This window comes from Myotis yumanensis, unplaced genomic scaffold (assembly GCF_028538775.1).
Source record: "Myotis yumanensis isolate MYYU_CA2020_CCGP unplaced genomic scaffold, mMyoYum1.0.hap1 SCAF_10, whole genome shotgun sequence".
Lineage (NCBI taxonomy): Eukaryota > Metazoa > Chordata > Mammalia > Chiroptera > Vespertilionidae > Myotis > Myotis yumanensis.
Window position 1 is genome coordinate 497,640 of NW_027223761.1, and position 13,953 is coordinate 511,592.

At 64.0% G+C, this 13,953-nt stretch overlaps 1 protein-coding gene across 6 annotated transcripts in view; it reads right to left on the reverse strand.

The window, feature by feature from the left end:
• Positions 1–1,567: 1,567 nt before the first annotated feature.
• ASCL2 (achaete-scute family bHLH transcription factor 2) overlaps positions 1,568–13,953 on the reverse strand; it is a 45,858-nt gene continuing 33,472 nt past the window's right edge. Inside the window, exons 1-4 of one of the 6 annotated variants that reach the window (XR_011472912.1) lie at positions 13,761–13,834; positions 5,686–6,508; positions 4,102–4,227; positions 1,568–1,931 (exon numbers count right to left, since the gene is read on the reverse strand). Coding sequence is in view for 1 of the 6 variants with exons in the window: in XM_070427096.1 (XP_070283197.1) it covers positions 2,531–3,106 (576 nt within the window). In the remaining 5 variants the exon portion in view is untranslated. Of the gene's footprint in view, positions 1,932–2,514; positions 3,107–4,091; positions 4,228–5,685; positions 6,509–13,760; positions 13,851–13,953 lie in introns of those variants that run through there. The other 5 variants (XR_011472911.1, XR_011472915.1, XR_011472914.1 and 2 more) reach the window with 5 other exon arrangements.

The window sequence follows — 13,953 nt, forward strand, 5'->3', positions numbered from 1 at the left end:
CGGGCCGCCGGCTGCTGTGGACGCCGACGGGCAGAGCCCGGGCCTCCGGCTGCTGTGGACACAGACGGGCAGAGGCCGGGCCTCCGGCTGCTGTGGACACGGACGGGCAGAGGCTGGGCCTCTGGCTGCTGTGGACACGGACGGGCAGAGGCCGGGCCTCCGGCTGCTGTGGACACGGACGGGCAGAGGCCGGGCCTCTGGCTGCTGTGGACACGGACGGGCAGAGGCCGGGCCTCCTGCTGTGGACATGGACGGGCAGAGGCCGGGCCTCCAGCTGCTGTGGACATTGACGGGCAGAGGCCGGGCCTCCGGCTGCTGTGGACGCCGACGGGCAGAGCCCACCCGAGGAAGCGGAGGGCCAGGTGTGCACGTGGGCCAGCGTGGGATGGGCCTCCTTTGGAGCAGTCAGGGGTGTAACGATGCAGTGTCTGGGATTTGCTTCAAAACCACGTGGGAGTAAAAGTGGCCTCTTATCGGGCACCCTTGACACCCCATCCTCCCAGGCTTCCCTCCCCAAACTCACCTGGTCCCCCTGCCCCCCACCACCTGCGTCCACACCTCTCCTGGGGTCAAGGCAAAGAGTCGCAGGAGAGCCCGGGGCCTGAGGCTCAGTGAGGTCCCTGAAGACTTCGGGGTGACCATGCACAGAACTGCGGGGTGACCATGCCCCCGCCTGTCCCCTGGAGGCCAGTTCACTCCGCCAAGTCTGACCTCACCCCCCCGCCCGTCACCATGGGCACCCACAAGCCATCTGCTCTCTGCCAGCCGCCCAGGGTCCCAACGGCTTTGACCCCAGCACTCCCTGCTGAAAGAAGGGGTGCCTTCGGCACCTTAAAACAGCCTGGGGGATCCCCACCCCCACCCCTGCAATAAAAGAGAGCTTTGGGCCTAGACTTCAAAGCTGCCGGGGCCCAGGTCAAAGGTACCGCCCTGAGCAATCTCTGCAGGGCCTCTGAGCTGGGGGGCCTCGCAGGGGAGGGGGGGAGCCCTGCCTTGTTCCTCCCCAGGCGGCTGGGGCTCGGGCTCAGGCACACTGGCCAGGAGCCGGCCACTGCGAGCCAGACACGTCCTGAGTCGCCTACATCCCTGCGGGTGGCTCTGAGGTCACTCGAATTTGCAGGCTGAGCAACTTGTCCAGGGTCACCCAGCAGGGGCAGGAAGTGGCCATCTGAACCCTGGCCCAGAGGGTGGGCTGCCAAGTGGGACCGTCACCTTGGGCCTGGGCCAGACTCCTGGGTTGGTCAGCAGCTTCTAGGCCTCAACTTCCCAGCTGGGAGCAGCCCCGCCCGGACTCCCACCTGCAGAGAAGGGGTGGGGTGTGGGGAGAAGAGACAGGAGCCGGGCTGGCAGGGCCCAGGGTCCGGACCACCGCCCTCCACCCATGGGCGTCGTCTCCTGGGAACAGGGCCTGAGGGTCGGCAAGGGCGTCCCCAAGACCCTGCCACCAGCACAGGTGACCGAGAAAGTCCCCCCACCCCCAGCAGGAGGGCCGCCCTGCAGCAGCCCAGGGCGTGGGGGACCCTGCCAGGGGTGTCAGATCTCGGCCAGGCTGGAAAACCCCAGGTCGTGCGGCTAAACCATCTTTATTGTGTTCCCAGTTAAGGAATCTTCGTATAAAAATAAGTTTCACGTTGCCAGGGTCCCTGGGCAGTTCAAGGGAACGTATAAAAGCAGGTGCTGTGTCCGCAAATGGCGTCTCCCTTCAGGAGAACTGCGCGCTGGTGCCCAGCCCGGTGCCGGCGGACAGCCTCGGGTGGGCAGTCAGGGTCCCAGGATGCCGCCACCCGGGGAGGTCGGCTGGGACCTGTTTCCAACTGGCACGTGGTCAGGCTGGACGCTGGGAGTCAGGTCGGTGGGCGCCGGCTCCCCGGGCGGCGGGATGGAGGCCAGGCCGCCCCTGTGCTGGCTCCTCGCTGGGCATCCGGGCTGAGCTGCCGGGAAGCAAGGGCGACAGGAGGCAGGTCAGTGCGGGGTCCCGCCCCGCCTCCCCCCGCCACCATCCGGGCGGCAGCTCCGTTTGTTGGGTCGGTTTGGGAGCGCGAGGCTGTGGGTGCCGCGGTTCCGTCTGTGGCCAGAGCCTCCCTGTGGGGGCGGGCGGCACCCAGCGGGGTGAGTCAGGCTCCGAACCGCCGGCTCCTTTCTGCCCGGCTTGCGATTTGCAATGCAAAGTCACCCCGCCTCCCCGCGCCCCGATCGGCCGGGGATCCGCTCGCCAGAGGGGCCTCGCCCGCCCCAGGGCCGCGCCCCCCCCCGGCCCCCTCCCCCCGTCTCCGCCCTCCCCCCTCGGCGGCGGAGCAGCGAGAGGAAGTTTTGCAATCCCGGACAAACAAACGCCGGTCTTGCACAGGCTTGAAAAAGTTGGGGGGAAATGAACAGCGAGCGAAATCTAAGCTGTCGCCGGGCCTGGCGCGCGGCTCCCCTGGCGGACGGGGGCGCGAGCCGAGGGCCCGTCCTCCCCCCCGCGCCGCGCCGCCCCGGCCTCCGAACCCCTCGTCCCCGCCGACCCGCCGGTACCTCGCGGGCCGGGCGCTCAGCAGCCCCCCAACCAGCTGGAGAAGTCGAGCAGCTCGCGCCCCACGGGGCTCAGCGCGCCCTCGCAGCCGCTGTCGTCCGACGAGTAGGCGGAGCGCGGGGAGCCGGGCTCCGAGCTGCCCCCGCGGCCGGGGGACGAGGAGGCGCAGGAGGGCGAGGCGGCGTCCGCGGGGGTCTCGGGCGGCCCGCGGGGGGCGGGGGCGGGGGGCGCCAGGAGCCCCCCGGCCAGCGCGGCGCGCACGGTGTCGTGCTCGGCCAGCAGGCGCTGCAGCGCCCCGATGTACTGCACGGCCGAGCGCAGCGTCTCCACTTTGCTCAGCTTCTTGCTGGCGCCGCCGTGCGGCACGTGCTGCCGCAGCGCCTGGAACCCCAAGTTCACCAGCTTCACGCGGTTGCGCTCCCGCTCGTTGCGCCGCGCCACGGCCGCCGCGCCGCCCCCGGTCCCCTCCGCGCCGGGCCGCCGCCGCCGACTGCAGCGCAGCAGCTCCGGGGACGCGGGTCGCCGCCGGGCGGCGCCACCACCGGAGACGCCCCGCGCGGGGGCCGCGGTCCGGGGCAGCGCGCCGCCGTTCATCGCACCCGCACCCACCAGCCCCGGCGCACGGCGGGGAGGTGTCGGCCGAGGAACTGGGGGTGCGGGGACGACGGCCACACCCCGAGGGGGCCCGCGGCTCTGCGCCCCTCAGCCACCGCCCGGGGTCCGCGTCCCGGGGCTTCTGGGGCGCGAGGCGCAAGAGGCCGGGAGACGGCGGCCGTGGGCGCCCGGGCGTGGAGCGCTCGTGTCCCGCGCGTGCAGCCGGGCGCTCCCAGGTCCTCCCCAGGCGACGCGGCGGCTGGTTTTAAATGTACAGATAACCCTCCTCCGCGCCGCCGCCTCCTTTCTCACGCCCTCCTCCCTCGCCTCGCCCTCCAGCCACGCTTCGCCCTCCCCCTCGCACACACAGCCCGCGAAGGCCCAGCCGGGAGCGCGGCCCCCACCCATCCCGGGGGGCACAGTCCGCAGGTCCCGGGTGCGCCCACACCCCAGGGACAGTCCGCAGGTCCCCAGTCGCCCCCGCTCACTGCAGGTGCTCAGTGCGCCCCCCAAGACGCAGGACGCAGGTCCCGCGTGCACCCGCCCTCCCCCCCCCCCCCAATCTCCGGGCGCTGTCAGCAGCTCCCCAGTGCGAAACCCGCCTCCCGAGAGCAGCCCACGGGTCTGCGACGGCCTGGCACCCCCACCTCCGTGCGCAGCCGCCAGTCCCCAGCGTGGCCTGTCGCCCGCAGGGGCAGCGCGCGGAGGAGGGGAGGGCGCGGCCCCTGGGCTTCGGGCGCGGACCCCCTGGGGCAGCACGCGCCGCGTCGCCCGCACCCCGCCCGGCCCCGCCCCGCCCCGCCCCGCCGAGAGGCGGAGGCGCCGGTCCCAGCCAATCGCGTGCCGTCTGTTCGGCCCACGCCCAGCCCCCGGGAGGAAGCGCAGACGCCAGGCGCGTGGCTCCCGGGAGGGAGCGTCTCTAACAAAGCTGCGCCCCGCTGCGCCCGCCCCGCCCGGCCCTCCCCTCGCGGCCGGGAGCGCGCACCTCCACGTACACCTGTTCCCGGCGCGCTGCCCACGGGGCTCCCTCCACCGGGACGGGAGGCGGCCGCGCAGACCTGCGGAGCAAGGAGCCCAGGTAGCGCGCTGAGGTGGGGAGTCCAGGTTTCCAAAGCGCCTTCCTATTGATTTGAGACAGAGAGAGGGAGAGAGAGAGACGTCGGTGATGAGGGAGAATCATTGATCGGCCCAGCCCGCAACCCCAGCAGGTGCCCTGACCGGAATCCAACCGTGACCTGGTTCATAGGTAGATGCTCAACCACTGAGCCCCGCTGGCCGGGCTCCCCCAACCCCTTGCACACGCTCTGCCTGCGGTTTCCGTGCGCCCTGGGCCTCGGGGAGCCCTGACGCAGGGCCTGAAGGTTGGCACCGACCACTCCCAACCCGGGGCAGCCATCTACCAACCCCCCGCCCTGCAGCTCTCTCCGGGCCCGTCCGGTCCCGTATTCCCCCCAAATCTTCCTGCCTCCCGGGCCGGTTCACTCAGGCCCTTCACCCCCCTTTGGCCCCCCTCCCTTTTCCTCGGTTCTGCCCCTCTTGGCCTCGGCCTCCCACCCGTGGCCTGGGCCTCCCTCTCCCACCTGCCCTGAGGGCACCGAGATGGAGCCGGTGGGGGAGGTCGCTGGGCAGCAGCCTGTGGCAGCTCAGGCCGGGTCCCTGGGGAAGGAGGAGGCCAGGAGAGTCCCCGCTGACTGTCGGGGGAATGTTGGGGTCTGAGGGGACGGGGCCTGAGGAAGCCCCGTTAATGGGGAGTTTGTCCTGCCCCTCAGGAGGCCATATCCGCCAGGTGTTTGACGAGGGTCCCTAGACCAGGGCCGAGGGCCGGGACCTCTGAGCGTGGAGTAGTAGGGAGACCCCTCTGCCGGGAGGCACCTTCCAGGTCTGGCTGGGGGAGCCCCCCGGTATTACCGCCAGCCTGTGCCACTGCCCATTCGGCTCCTGCCTCCCGACAGGATCCTCCTGGCAGCCACGTGGCCTTCCAGCTCCGGGAGTGGCCTGCAGGCCAGCACCGGCCTGGAGCCAGGTAGGCCCGGGGCCGCGTGTCTTAGGAGGATGGTGACCGGGAGAGACATGGGCTGTGTCCACAGTCACCCCTCGTCCAGCAGAGCCGACGGGTAGCAATGGGGGCCCCCACTCTGAAGCCAGGTAACTCTCAGGAGAGAGAAGAGAGCAGACGGCGGCCCGGGCTTCTGGGAAATCAGTGCCCACGGCCACCCCTGTGGGAACCTGCCCCTCGAAAGGTCTCAGAGCTCTCAGGTTCTTGCAAAACTGGGAAAGAGGAGAGGAAGCCGGAGTGTCCGTTTTAATATGTAAAAAGGTAAATTTTGGCCCAGCCGGCCTGGCTCACTGGTTGAGCATCGGCTTGTGAATCCAGGAGGTCAGGGTTCGATTCCCGGTCAGGGCACAGGCCCGGGTTGCGGGCTCCATCCCCAGTGTGGGTCATGCAGGAGGCCGCCGATCCATGATTCTCTCTCATCATTGATGTTCTTTCTCTCTCTCCCTCCCTCTTTGAAATCAATAAAAAATATATTTTTTAAAATAAAAAATAAAAACATAATTTTTGGAGCAAAGATGATTACCAGGGATAAAGGAGGTGGTTCCCTCACCATGAGGGGTCAGCCGGGGGTGGGACCATCCTGACGTTCGACCCGCAGGAGGAAGGACCAAGCTCCCGTCACAGGCGGACATTCCACCCTCCCCCCTTCGTGCCGGACAGAACGTGGGAACGGAAAGTTTAAACGAAGAGAAAGGGTCGGTCACGCGGTCTCCCAGCTGGGCCTGATGGAGGCTGAGTGCGAATCCCATCAGTTACAGAAGCAGACAGTGACTTCTACGTGCACGGGAAGCAGTCTCCACGTTACACCACCCACGGGCCATGAGACGACCGGGGAAAGGTGTCAAGGATCCCAGCCACGCAGGGCACACTCTCTGGCCATTATGGACCCAGACGAGGCCGGGAAGAGAGAGAGATCTGGGGAAACCTCCGAGCAGGTGGAGAAGGGTGCTAGATGGCGCCCTGGCCAGCGCGGCTTGGTGGGGTGGGCATCGTCCTGTGCACCCAAAGGTTGCGGGTTCGGTTCTCGGTCAGGGCGCGTGCTCGGGTCTTGGACTCGATCCGGTGTGGGGTGTGCGGGAGGCAGCTGATGGATGTTATGCTCTCACATGGGTGTGTTCCCTTTCTCCCTCTCCCTCGCTCAAAAAAAAAAATCAATAAAAATATTTGGGGGGGAAAAAAGATAGAAATAACCCATGATTCGAATTCAAAACAACTTTGAAGCAGATGAAATGAAAGCGCAGTCTTTGGAAACGTGTGGGATGCAGTACTCGGAGGAGACTGTAGAGCACTCGACGCAAGCGAAACAACAGAGGTTTCAGATCACTGACGTCAGCTTCCTCACGAAACTGGAAAAATAAGAGGAAATTAAACCCAACGTAAGTAGAAGAAGCGCAAACGTGAGCGTCAGAGCAGAACCAGTGAAAGTGGAAACAATGGTCAGCAATCAGCAAAGTCAAAATACGAAGCCGATAAAGTCAGCGGCACCCACACAGGTTTCCCTAAAACACAGAAAAGACAGCAGTTACCAGCGTCAGGAAGGAGCGGAGGCATCACACAGGCCCCGCGGAGGCCGAGGGGACAAGAGGATACCAGGGACTTTTTGCAATACCGTCGGCAACGAAGATCTAATTGACGCCTTGAAAGACACAAACTACCAAAACTCGGTCAAAGGAGCAGGTGGCCCGGCCGGCGGGGCTCAGGGGTTGGGTGTTGACCTAAGAACCAGGAGGTCAGGGTTCGATTCCCGGTCAGGGCACAGGCCCAGGTTGCGGGCTCGATCCCCGGTGTGGGGCGTGCAGGAGGCGGCCGATCCATCATTCTCTCTCATCGTGGATGTTTCTATCTCTCTCTCCCTCTCCCTTCCTCTCGGAAATCAGTAAAAGTATAGTTTTTAATAAAAGAAGAAATAGGTGACCAGAAGACCCCATGTCTGTTCAGTAAATTACACTTGTCGTCAAAAGCCTCCCACAAAGACAACGCCAGGCCCAGGGGCCGGCCTGGCTGGTAAACGCCTGCAAATATTCAGGGAAAATAAAACCAATTCCACATAAACGCGTTTGTGACGACGGGAAGGAGGGAATACCTCCCAACTGGCTATTTCCCTCTAAGACCAGGAGCGAGACAGGGATGTCCTCCTCAAAACGTCTACCTCACGCCGTTCTGGAGGCTTTAGCCAGTGCAAAACGGCAAGAAAAAAACCCACAAAAAAAGGGGGGCAGGGGAGGCCCAGATCGGAAAGAAAGAGTTGTCCTCATTCACGAAAAACACGGTCGTCTACGAAGGAAGTCTGACCAATTCTAGGAACACTAATCACAGTGAGTTCAGTGAGGATGCAAGACACCAACACACACACACACACTCACACTCACACACACACACTCACACTCACACACACACACACTCACACACACACTCACACACACACACACACTCCACACACACACACACACACACTCACACACACTCACACACACACACACTCACACACAAACTCACACACACACACACTCACACACTCACACACACACACTCACTCACACTCATACACACACACACACCACACACTCACACTCACACTCACATTCACTCTCTCACACACACACACACACTCACACTCACACACACTCACACACACACACTCACACACACTCACACTCTCACACACACACTCACACACACACACGCTCACACACACATTCACACATGCTCTCACACACACACACTCACACTCTCACACACACACTCACACACACACTCACACACACACACTCACACACACGCTCACACACACTCACACTCACTCACACACACACTCACACACTCATTCTCACACACACACTCACACAACTAAAAAATAACTAGAAACCAAACTTTGAAATGCCGTGTGTGATAACACCAAGCATATGAAATGCTTAGATCTAAACAATGGCCCAAGATGTGCGGAACCTGTACACTGAAAACCACAAAACGCCGGTGAGCGGAATTAGAGGAAACGCACAGAAATGGAGAGACACGCCCTGCTCATGGGTGGGAAGACCCACGGTAAGATGTCCGTTTCCCCGAACTGACCCACAGTTCCCGCACCTCCACCCGTGTGGGAGCGGGCATTTTGTAGAAACGGGTGAACTGGTGTGGAATGTCCTGTGTTGTTGCCCTGCCAGTTTGGCTCCAGTTGGTTGGAGTGTCGTTCCATCCACAGAAAGGTGGTGGGTTCGAGTCCCGGTCAGGGCACACACCCAGGTTTCAGGTCCGGCACATACGGGAGGCAGCCGATCCATGGTTCTCCCTCTCTCCCTCTCTCTCTCCCTCCCTCCCCCTCCCTCTTTCTAAAATCAATAAACAACAAATACAAGCATACCTTCTCAACTGGGCATGTGCCCGGCCAGGAATCGAACCCTGACCTCCTGTTCATAGGTCGACGCTCAGCCCCTGAGCCCCCGGCCGGGCGCCAGGTCCAGCGTTGCTCCTGTACTCAGTGGGATCTGGGTCGTTGTCCCTGCTCGTGGGGGGCGGCCCCCTAGCTTCTCCCAGTTCCGCGTCTCCGGGCAGCGTCCGGGATGGACTTCTCTTGCCGTCTGAGAACGTGGCTGGCGCCGTGGGTGCTTCTGGAAACACTCGACATTTCTGTGGCTCTGAAGGCATTTCTGTCCGCCCCCCCGCCCCCACTTAAACAATAACAGACCCTCAAGGACCCCTGGGCCAGGTGGCCCTCTCCCTCCCATGCTCTCAGAATGCAGCTCCGTCCTCCAACCCAGGGCTCCCTGCAGAAGGACACTGCAACCCTCATTCCTCCAGGCAGCCTGCGGGGGGCTCTGGAATGTTCCGGAATTGGCACTTGTCAAGGTCACGGTGACGTGTCTGGTTTCTTCCTAGTAAGTCCTGCTGGCCCTGGAGAGCCCTGGCTGTCCTCTCTTCAGTTCTGGGGTGGTTCTTTTTATCACTTTTTAAAAAATATTTTTTTAAATTTATTTCAGAGAGGAAGGGATGGGGAGAGAGAGATAGAAACATTGATGAGAGAGAAACATCATGGATCGGCTGCCTCCTGCACGCCCCACACCGGGGATGGAGCCCGCAACCCGGACACGTGCCCTGACCTCCCGGGAATCGAACCGGTGCCTCTCGGTTCCTGGGCCGATGCTCAACCACGGAGCCACGCCGGCCGGGCCGGGTCTTGGCTTCTAAGTACCGTTTTCCACGAAGGGGGAGCAGAGTCCTTGGAGCCGTGCTGGTCCCAGAGCTGAGGGAGGGAGGTGCTGGGAGGGGCCTGGAACCTCGTGATTATCAGGAAGTGACCAGCAAGCCGCTCACAAAACGACGAGCATTTATCAACCCGACAGAAGCAGCTCGAGGGGGCTCCTGCCGGCTTCCTCGGGGCCAAGTGTAGCATCCAAATAAGCAGATGCTCCTACGTCGGTGTGGCTCAGTGGGTAGAGCGCCGGCCTGAGGACCGAAGGGTCCCGGGTTCGATTCCGGTCAAGGGCACGTACCTGGGGTGCAGGCTCCTGCCCGGCCTGGGCCCTGGTTGGGGCGCGTGCAGGAGGCGACCCATCGATGTGTTTCTCTCACATCGGTGTTTCTCTCTGTCTCTCCCTCTCTCTCCCACTCCCCCTGAAAATCAATGGAAACATGTCCTCGGGTGAGGCTTAAAAATAAACAAATAAATAAAAGAAAAAGAAAAAAAAGTAAGTAGATGGTAACAGTCAGTTGAAATGTATTTACTCGTTCATTCCTCGTGGAGGAGGAAGCCTTGTTGGCGGTAAAAGTGGACGATGACGGGCGTAGAGCACCGTCACCTAGAATCGCAGCACAGTGCCCCCCCCCCTCCGGCCACGGGGACACCTCCCAAGGCCCCAGGGGAGGCCTGAAACCACAGATAACACCGAACCCCATACGGACTATGTGTTTTCCTACAGACATGCCCGCGATGAGGTGCCGTGGATACACGAGTCCAGTGAGATTCCCAACAATAGCCAAGAATAAAACAGCACCATCACGACCACACGCTCCAATACAAGTTCTGTGGACGTGGCCCCTCGCTCCTTCCCTCCCCCCGCAGAATAGCTCCCGAGCTGCGCTCGCCTCGACCCGGGATGATGGGAGGAGATACGCTGGCTGCCTACGTGACCGGATGCAGGGAGGCGACGCCTTGGGCACTGGGCAGCAGGAGGCCGCTGTGACCTCTGACCCTGGAGAATGGCCAGCATCGCTGCTCCCCTGCTCCGGGGCCTTGGACCTGAGCAAGGGCACAGATTTCTCCGGCGGCGTGGGCGTGCGGAGAGGCGTGCTGCTGGGGTCTCGAGGGCCATGGGGAGCCAGCAAGGGCCGAGGGGCTGTTTCAGGGACGTTGGTGGACAGCTCCTCGGAGGACGAGGGGGTGGGGTGCCCCGGTTCCCTAGCCTGGTGCGGCGACCGCCTATCTGATAAGCAAGGGCCACTGGCTGACTCACTGCCGGGGAACGTCTGCGGCCTAGAGACCCCGAGACCCTGGACGGTGAGTCAGGCCCCGGCGGGTGCAGATTTCATCGAACTGCTCAGAACGGCGAGCGTCGTGCGCGTGTGCGTTGTTCGTGCTGGGGTTTTGCACCTCATGTTGCTGGACCACGTCGACCCTGGCCGACCGCAACCTCGGAGAGTGCAGAGCACCCGCGGACGCTCAGACACTGAGGCTGTGACGGGTAACAGGACACACAGGGTCCTTCCCCACAAAGTAGGAATGACCAGGGCCACACGCTCAGCTCACAGCGTGTGACACGGACACGGGCGTGTGCCACGCAAGCGGCCAGTGCTGACCTGCTGTGTGGACTGTGGCCAGGCCTTGGTCGGGGCCCTGGTTTTCCCGACCCCTCCGTCCCAGGACCCGCCGGGACCCGCGTCCACTGGTCCCCACGCCTCCTCGGGCCCCGGGGCCGGCCGGTCTCTCGGACTCACTGGATTTGAGGAGACGGGGCCGGTGTTTGCGGGGTGCGCTCTGTTGGGGTTTGTGCCGCGATTAGAGCGGGGTTGTGCCTTTTGGGGAGAACCCGGGGTGCCCTTCTCATCTCGTCCTGTCAGGCCACACGCCCTCAGCACCGCCTGTCCCTGGAGGCTGACCCTGACCGCCTGGCTGAGGCGCGCTGGTCAGGCTGTGCCCATCTGTCCTGCACCCTCCAGACGGGGAAGGGGGCCCCTGGCACAGCCCCCAGGGGTGCAGTGGGGCCCCTCCCCAGTGGGGTGCCCAAACTCAGCATGTGGGGTGCTCTTGCACGGCCACTTGCCGCTCCCTCCCCATCCCGTGTCTCACCAGCCCCCGGTTCGTGCCGGTGGCCCCGGGCATGTGCGGTCCGAGGTGGCCTTGCCCGGTTTTGCACACATTGTTCCAGCTGTGGCCACTGGGAGCTTCCATTCGGCTCAACTGACCACAGTTTTCAATTAACCAGTTACTCACTGGCTGGGTGGGGGGGGGGAGGATGAGGTCCCTGGACAGCAAATAACATGCTACACGCATGCAGATGTACACCACGCATGCACACTCACAGGTAAGCACACACGTACACAGGCACACACGAGCATGTGAACACGTGCACACACATGCATACTCTTCCACGGGCATGTGAACACATGCATGCACTCCCACCGGCACATGAATCCTAGTATGTGCACACACATATGCACACACACGTGCACACAAACACATGTACACTCCCACTTGCACACTTTGAGGCCCTGCATTTCCGTGGAAATGAAGGCAGGAGGCAGCCTAGGCCTGACCCTCCGGACGGGTCCAGGGAGGGGACGGAACCTGTCCGCTGGGCCAGCCCCTTGTGCCGGGGTCTCTGTTCCGTGTCCAGCGCGGCTAGAGAGAGAGGTCTGGTTATTTGAGTAGAGGCAGCTGGGTGTTTGAGAAACACGAAAGAAGACACAGGCTCAAAGATGGACGGAAAAGCTGGGACCGGTGGGCCCGCCATCCTCCTCTGACGGAGAGACAGACCCCGCGCCGGAACCGCGTGTTTGATTTATACCCAGATACCAGGAAGTCACGTCAGTTCTGGGCGGCCGGGCTGGGGCTGGTGGGCGTGAGGAGCCGTCAGGACCCCGAGGGCTGGCTCCACCAGGGCCCCTCCCACAGGGCGGGCGCTCGGCGTCCCTTGGCCGTTAAGCCAGAGATTGGGGTCAAAACTGACCTGCCAGTCGGAGGGAGGAGAGTCCCGTTCATCCTGGTGCTTGGCTGGATTTACAATAAATAAAACCCACCCCAACCCCTGGGCAGAGGAGAGTCAATGCTGAGAACACGCCTGCCTTCTTGGCAAGATGTGTATCCAAGACGAGGCTCTGCCCGTCGCCTTGGACTCAGCCGACAATTATTAGATAAATGCCCATGTGCCTTTCCAGGGGCCCTCTACACCCTTGGAGCTGCAGCTGCTGCCGTAGGGCCCTCCTGGCTCCCACAGGCTGCCCAGGGGGAGTGGGGGGGCCGCCGCAGGAGTCCAGGGGAGAGGGCGAGGGGCTGAGGGCCGGGCAGCGCCAGTGGCTTCCTCGGAGGCCAGTGCCTCGTGCAGAGGGGGAGTCGGAGCGGAGGGTGCGGCCCACCTAGAGGACAGAGGAGCTGGTGCCTGGGACCTGCCAGTGGGCACAGGAAAAGGGCCCGGGTCAGAGGCCTGGTCAGCTCCCCCGTGGCCGGCCCTGGGAGCCTGGTCATCTGCCCACAGAGGGGTTTGGGGCCGCTTTGGGAGGACACCGTGAGGCCATCTGTGCGAAGTGCCGAGCACACAGTAGGTGCTCAGCAGCGGCAGGTCGGGACCCCAGGCCTGGCTCTCATGCCAACGGTTTTCTCCAAACTCGGCGCAGAGGCGCCCTGGGCGCGGGCACCTTGCCGTGGGACACACTGCTCTCCTCCCGAAGCAGAAGTGGGCAGACCCCGCGCGAGTGGCTCGTCCCCGGGGAGAGGGCTCGGACCCAGCTCCACCCGCCCAGCCCTGACGCACCCCTCGGTCACACCCGCGCCCGCAGCCACCTGGGGCGACACCACAGGCCCGTGGCGGGGATCCCCTCGTGCCCCTGCGGGCCAGGGCGGGGCCCCCCTCGTGCCCCTGCGGGCCAGGGCGGGGCCCCCCTCGTGCCCCTGTGGGCCAGGGCGGGGCCCGGAGCTCCCCACAGTGCCAGGCGCAGGAGAGCAGCTGCAGCCCAGAGGTGAGCCGCTCGCACGGGCGGCCACACCCCGTGCAGGGGCCCTCGATGCGAACCGGCCAGGCCTGGACCCAGATGGTGGTTTCACCGAGTGTCCCCTCGGCCCATGTTGGCCCCCAGCGGCCCACTCAGCAGGGCCCCTCCCTCGGTTCCATCGGGGGCCCACGTGGGTGCGAGTAAGCCCCCCTCGTGCCCTCGGGACGGCTCATGATACCTCTGCGGCGTCGAAAATCAGGTTCCCTTTTCCAAAATGTCGTTGTGACAAATGTGTCACAGAAGACAGCACTTCCAGACTGAGGTCCCAGCGAGGCCTGCTCCCAGCACCCCCCCCCCCCCCCCCACCACCACCACCAGGACTGGGGCCGGGGCAGGACTCGCACACTCCCCAGACGGGGAGCTCACCCCCTACCCAGGCACCCTCTCCTCCGCACCCACCTCCTCCCAAGGTGTCCTCGTGGCCACACCTGGAACCAGGCCGTGTCCTGCTGGGCCAGGCTGGGGCAGCCGGGTGGCAGCGAGGCCTCGCCGCCCCTCCCCTTCCTGCCCGCCCTTCCGGGCACCCGCTCAGTCCTCCGGGTGTGTTGACAGGTGGGCGGGCTCGGTCTACCTCCTGGGAGGGCAGCTGTGG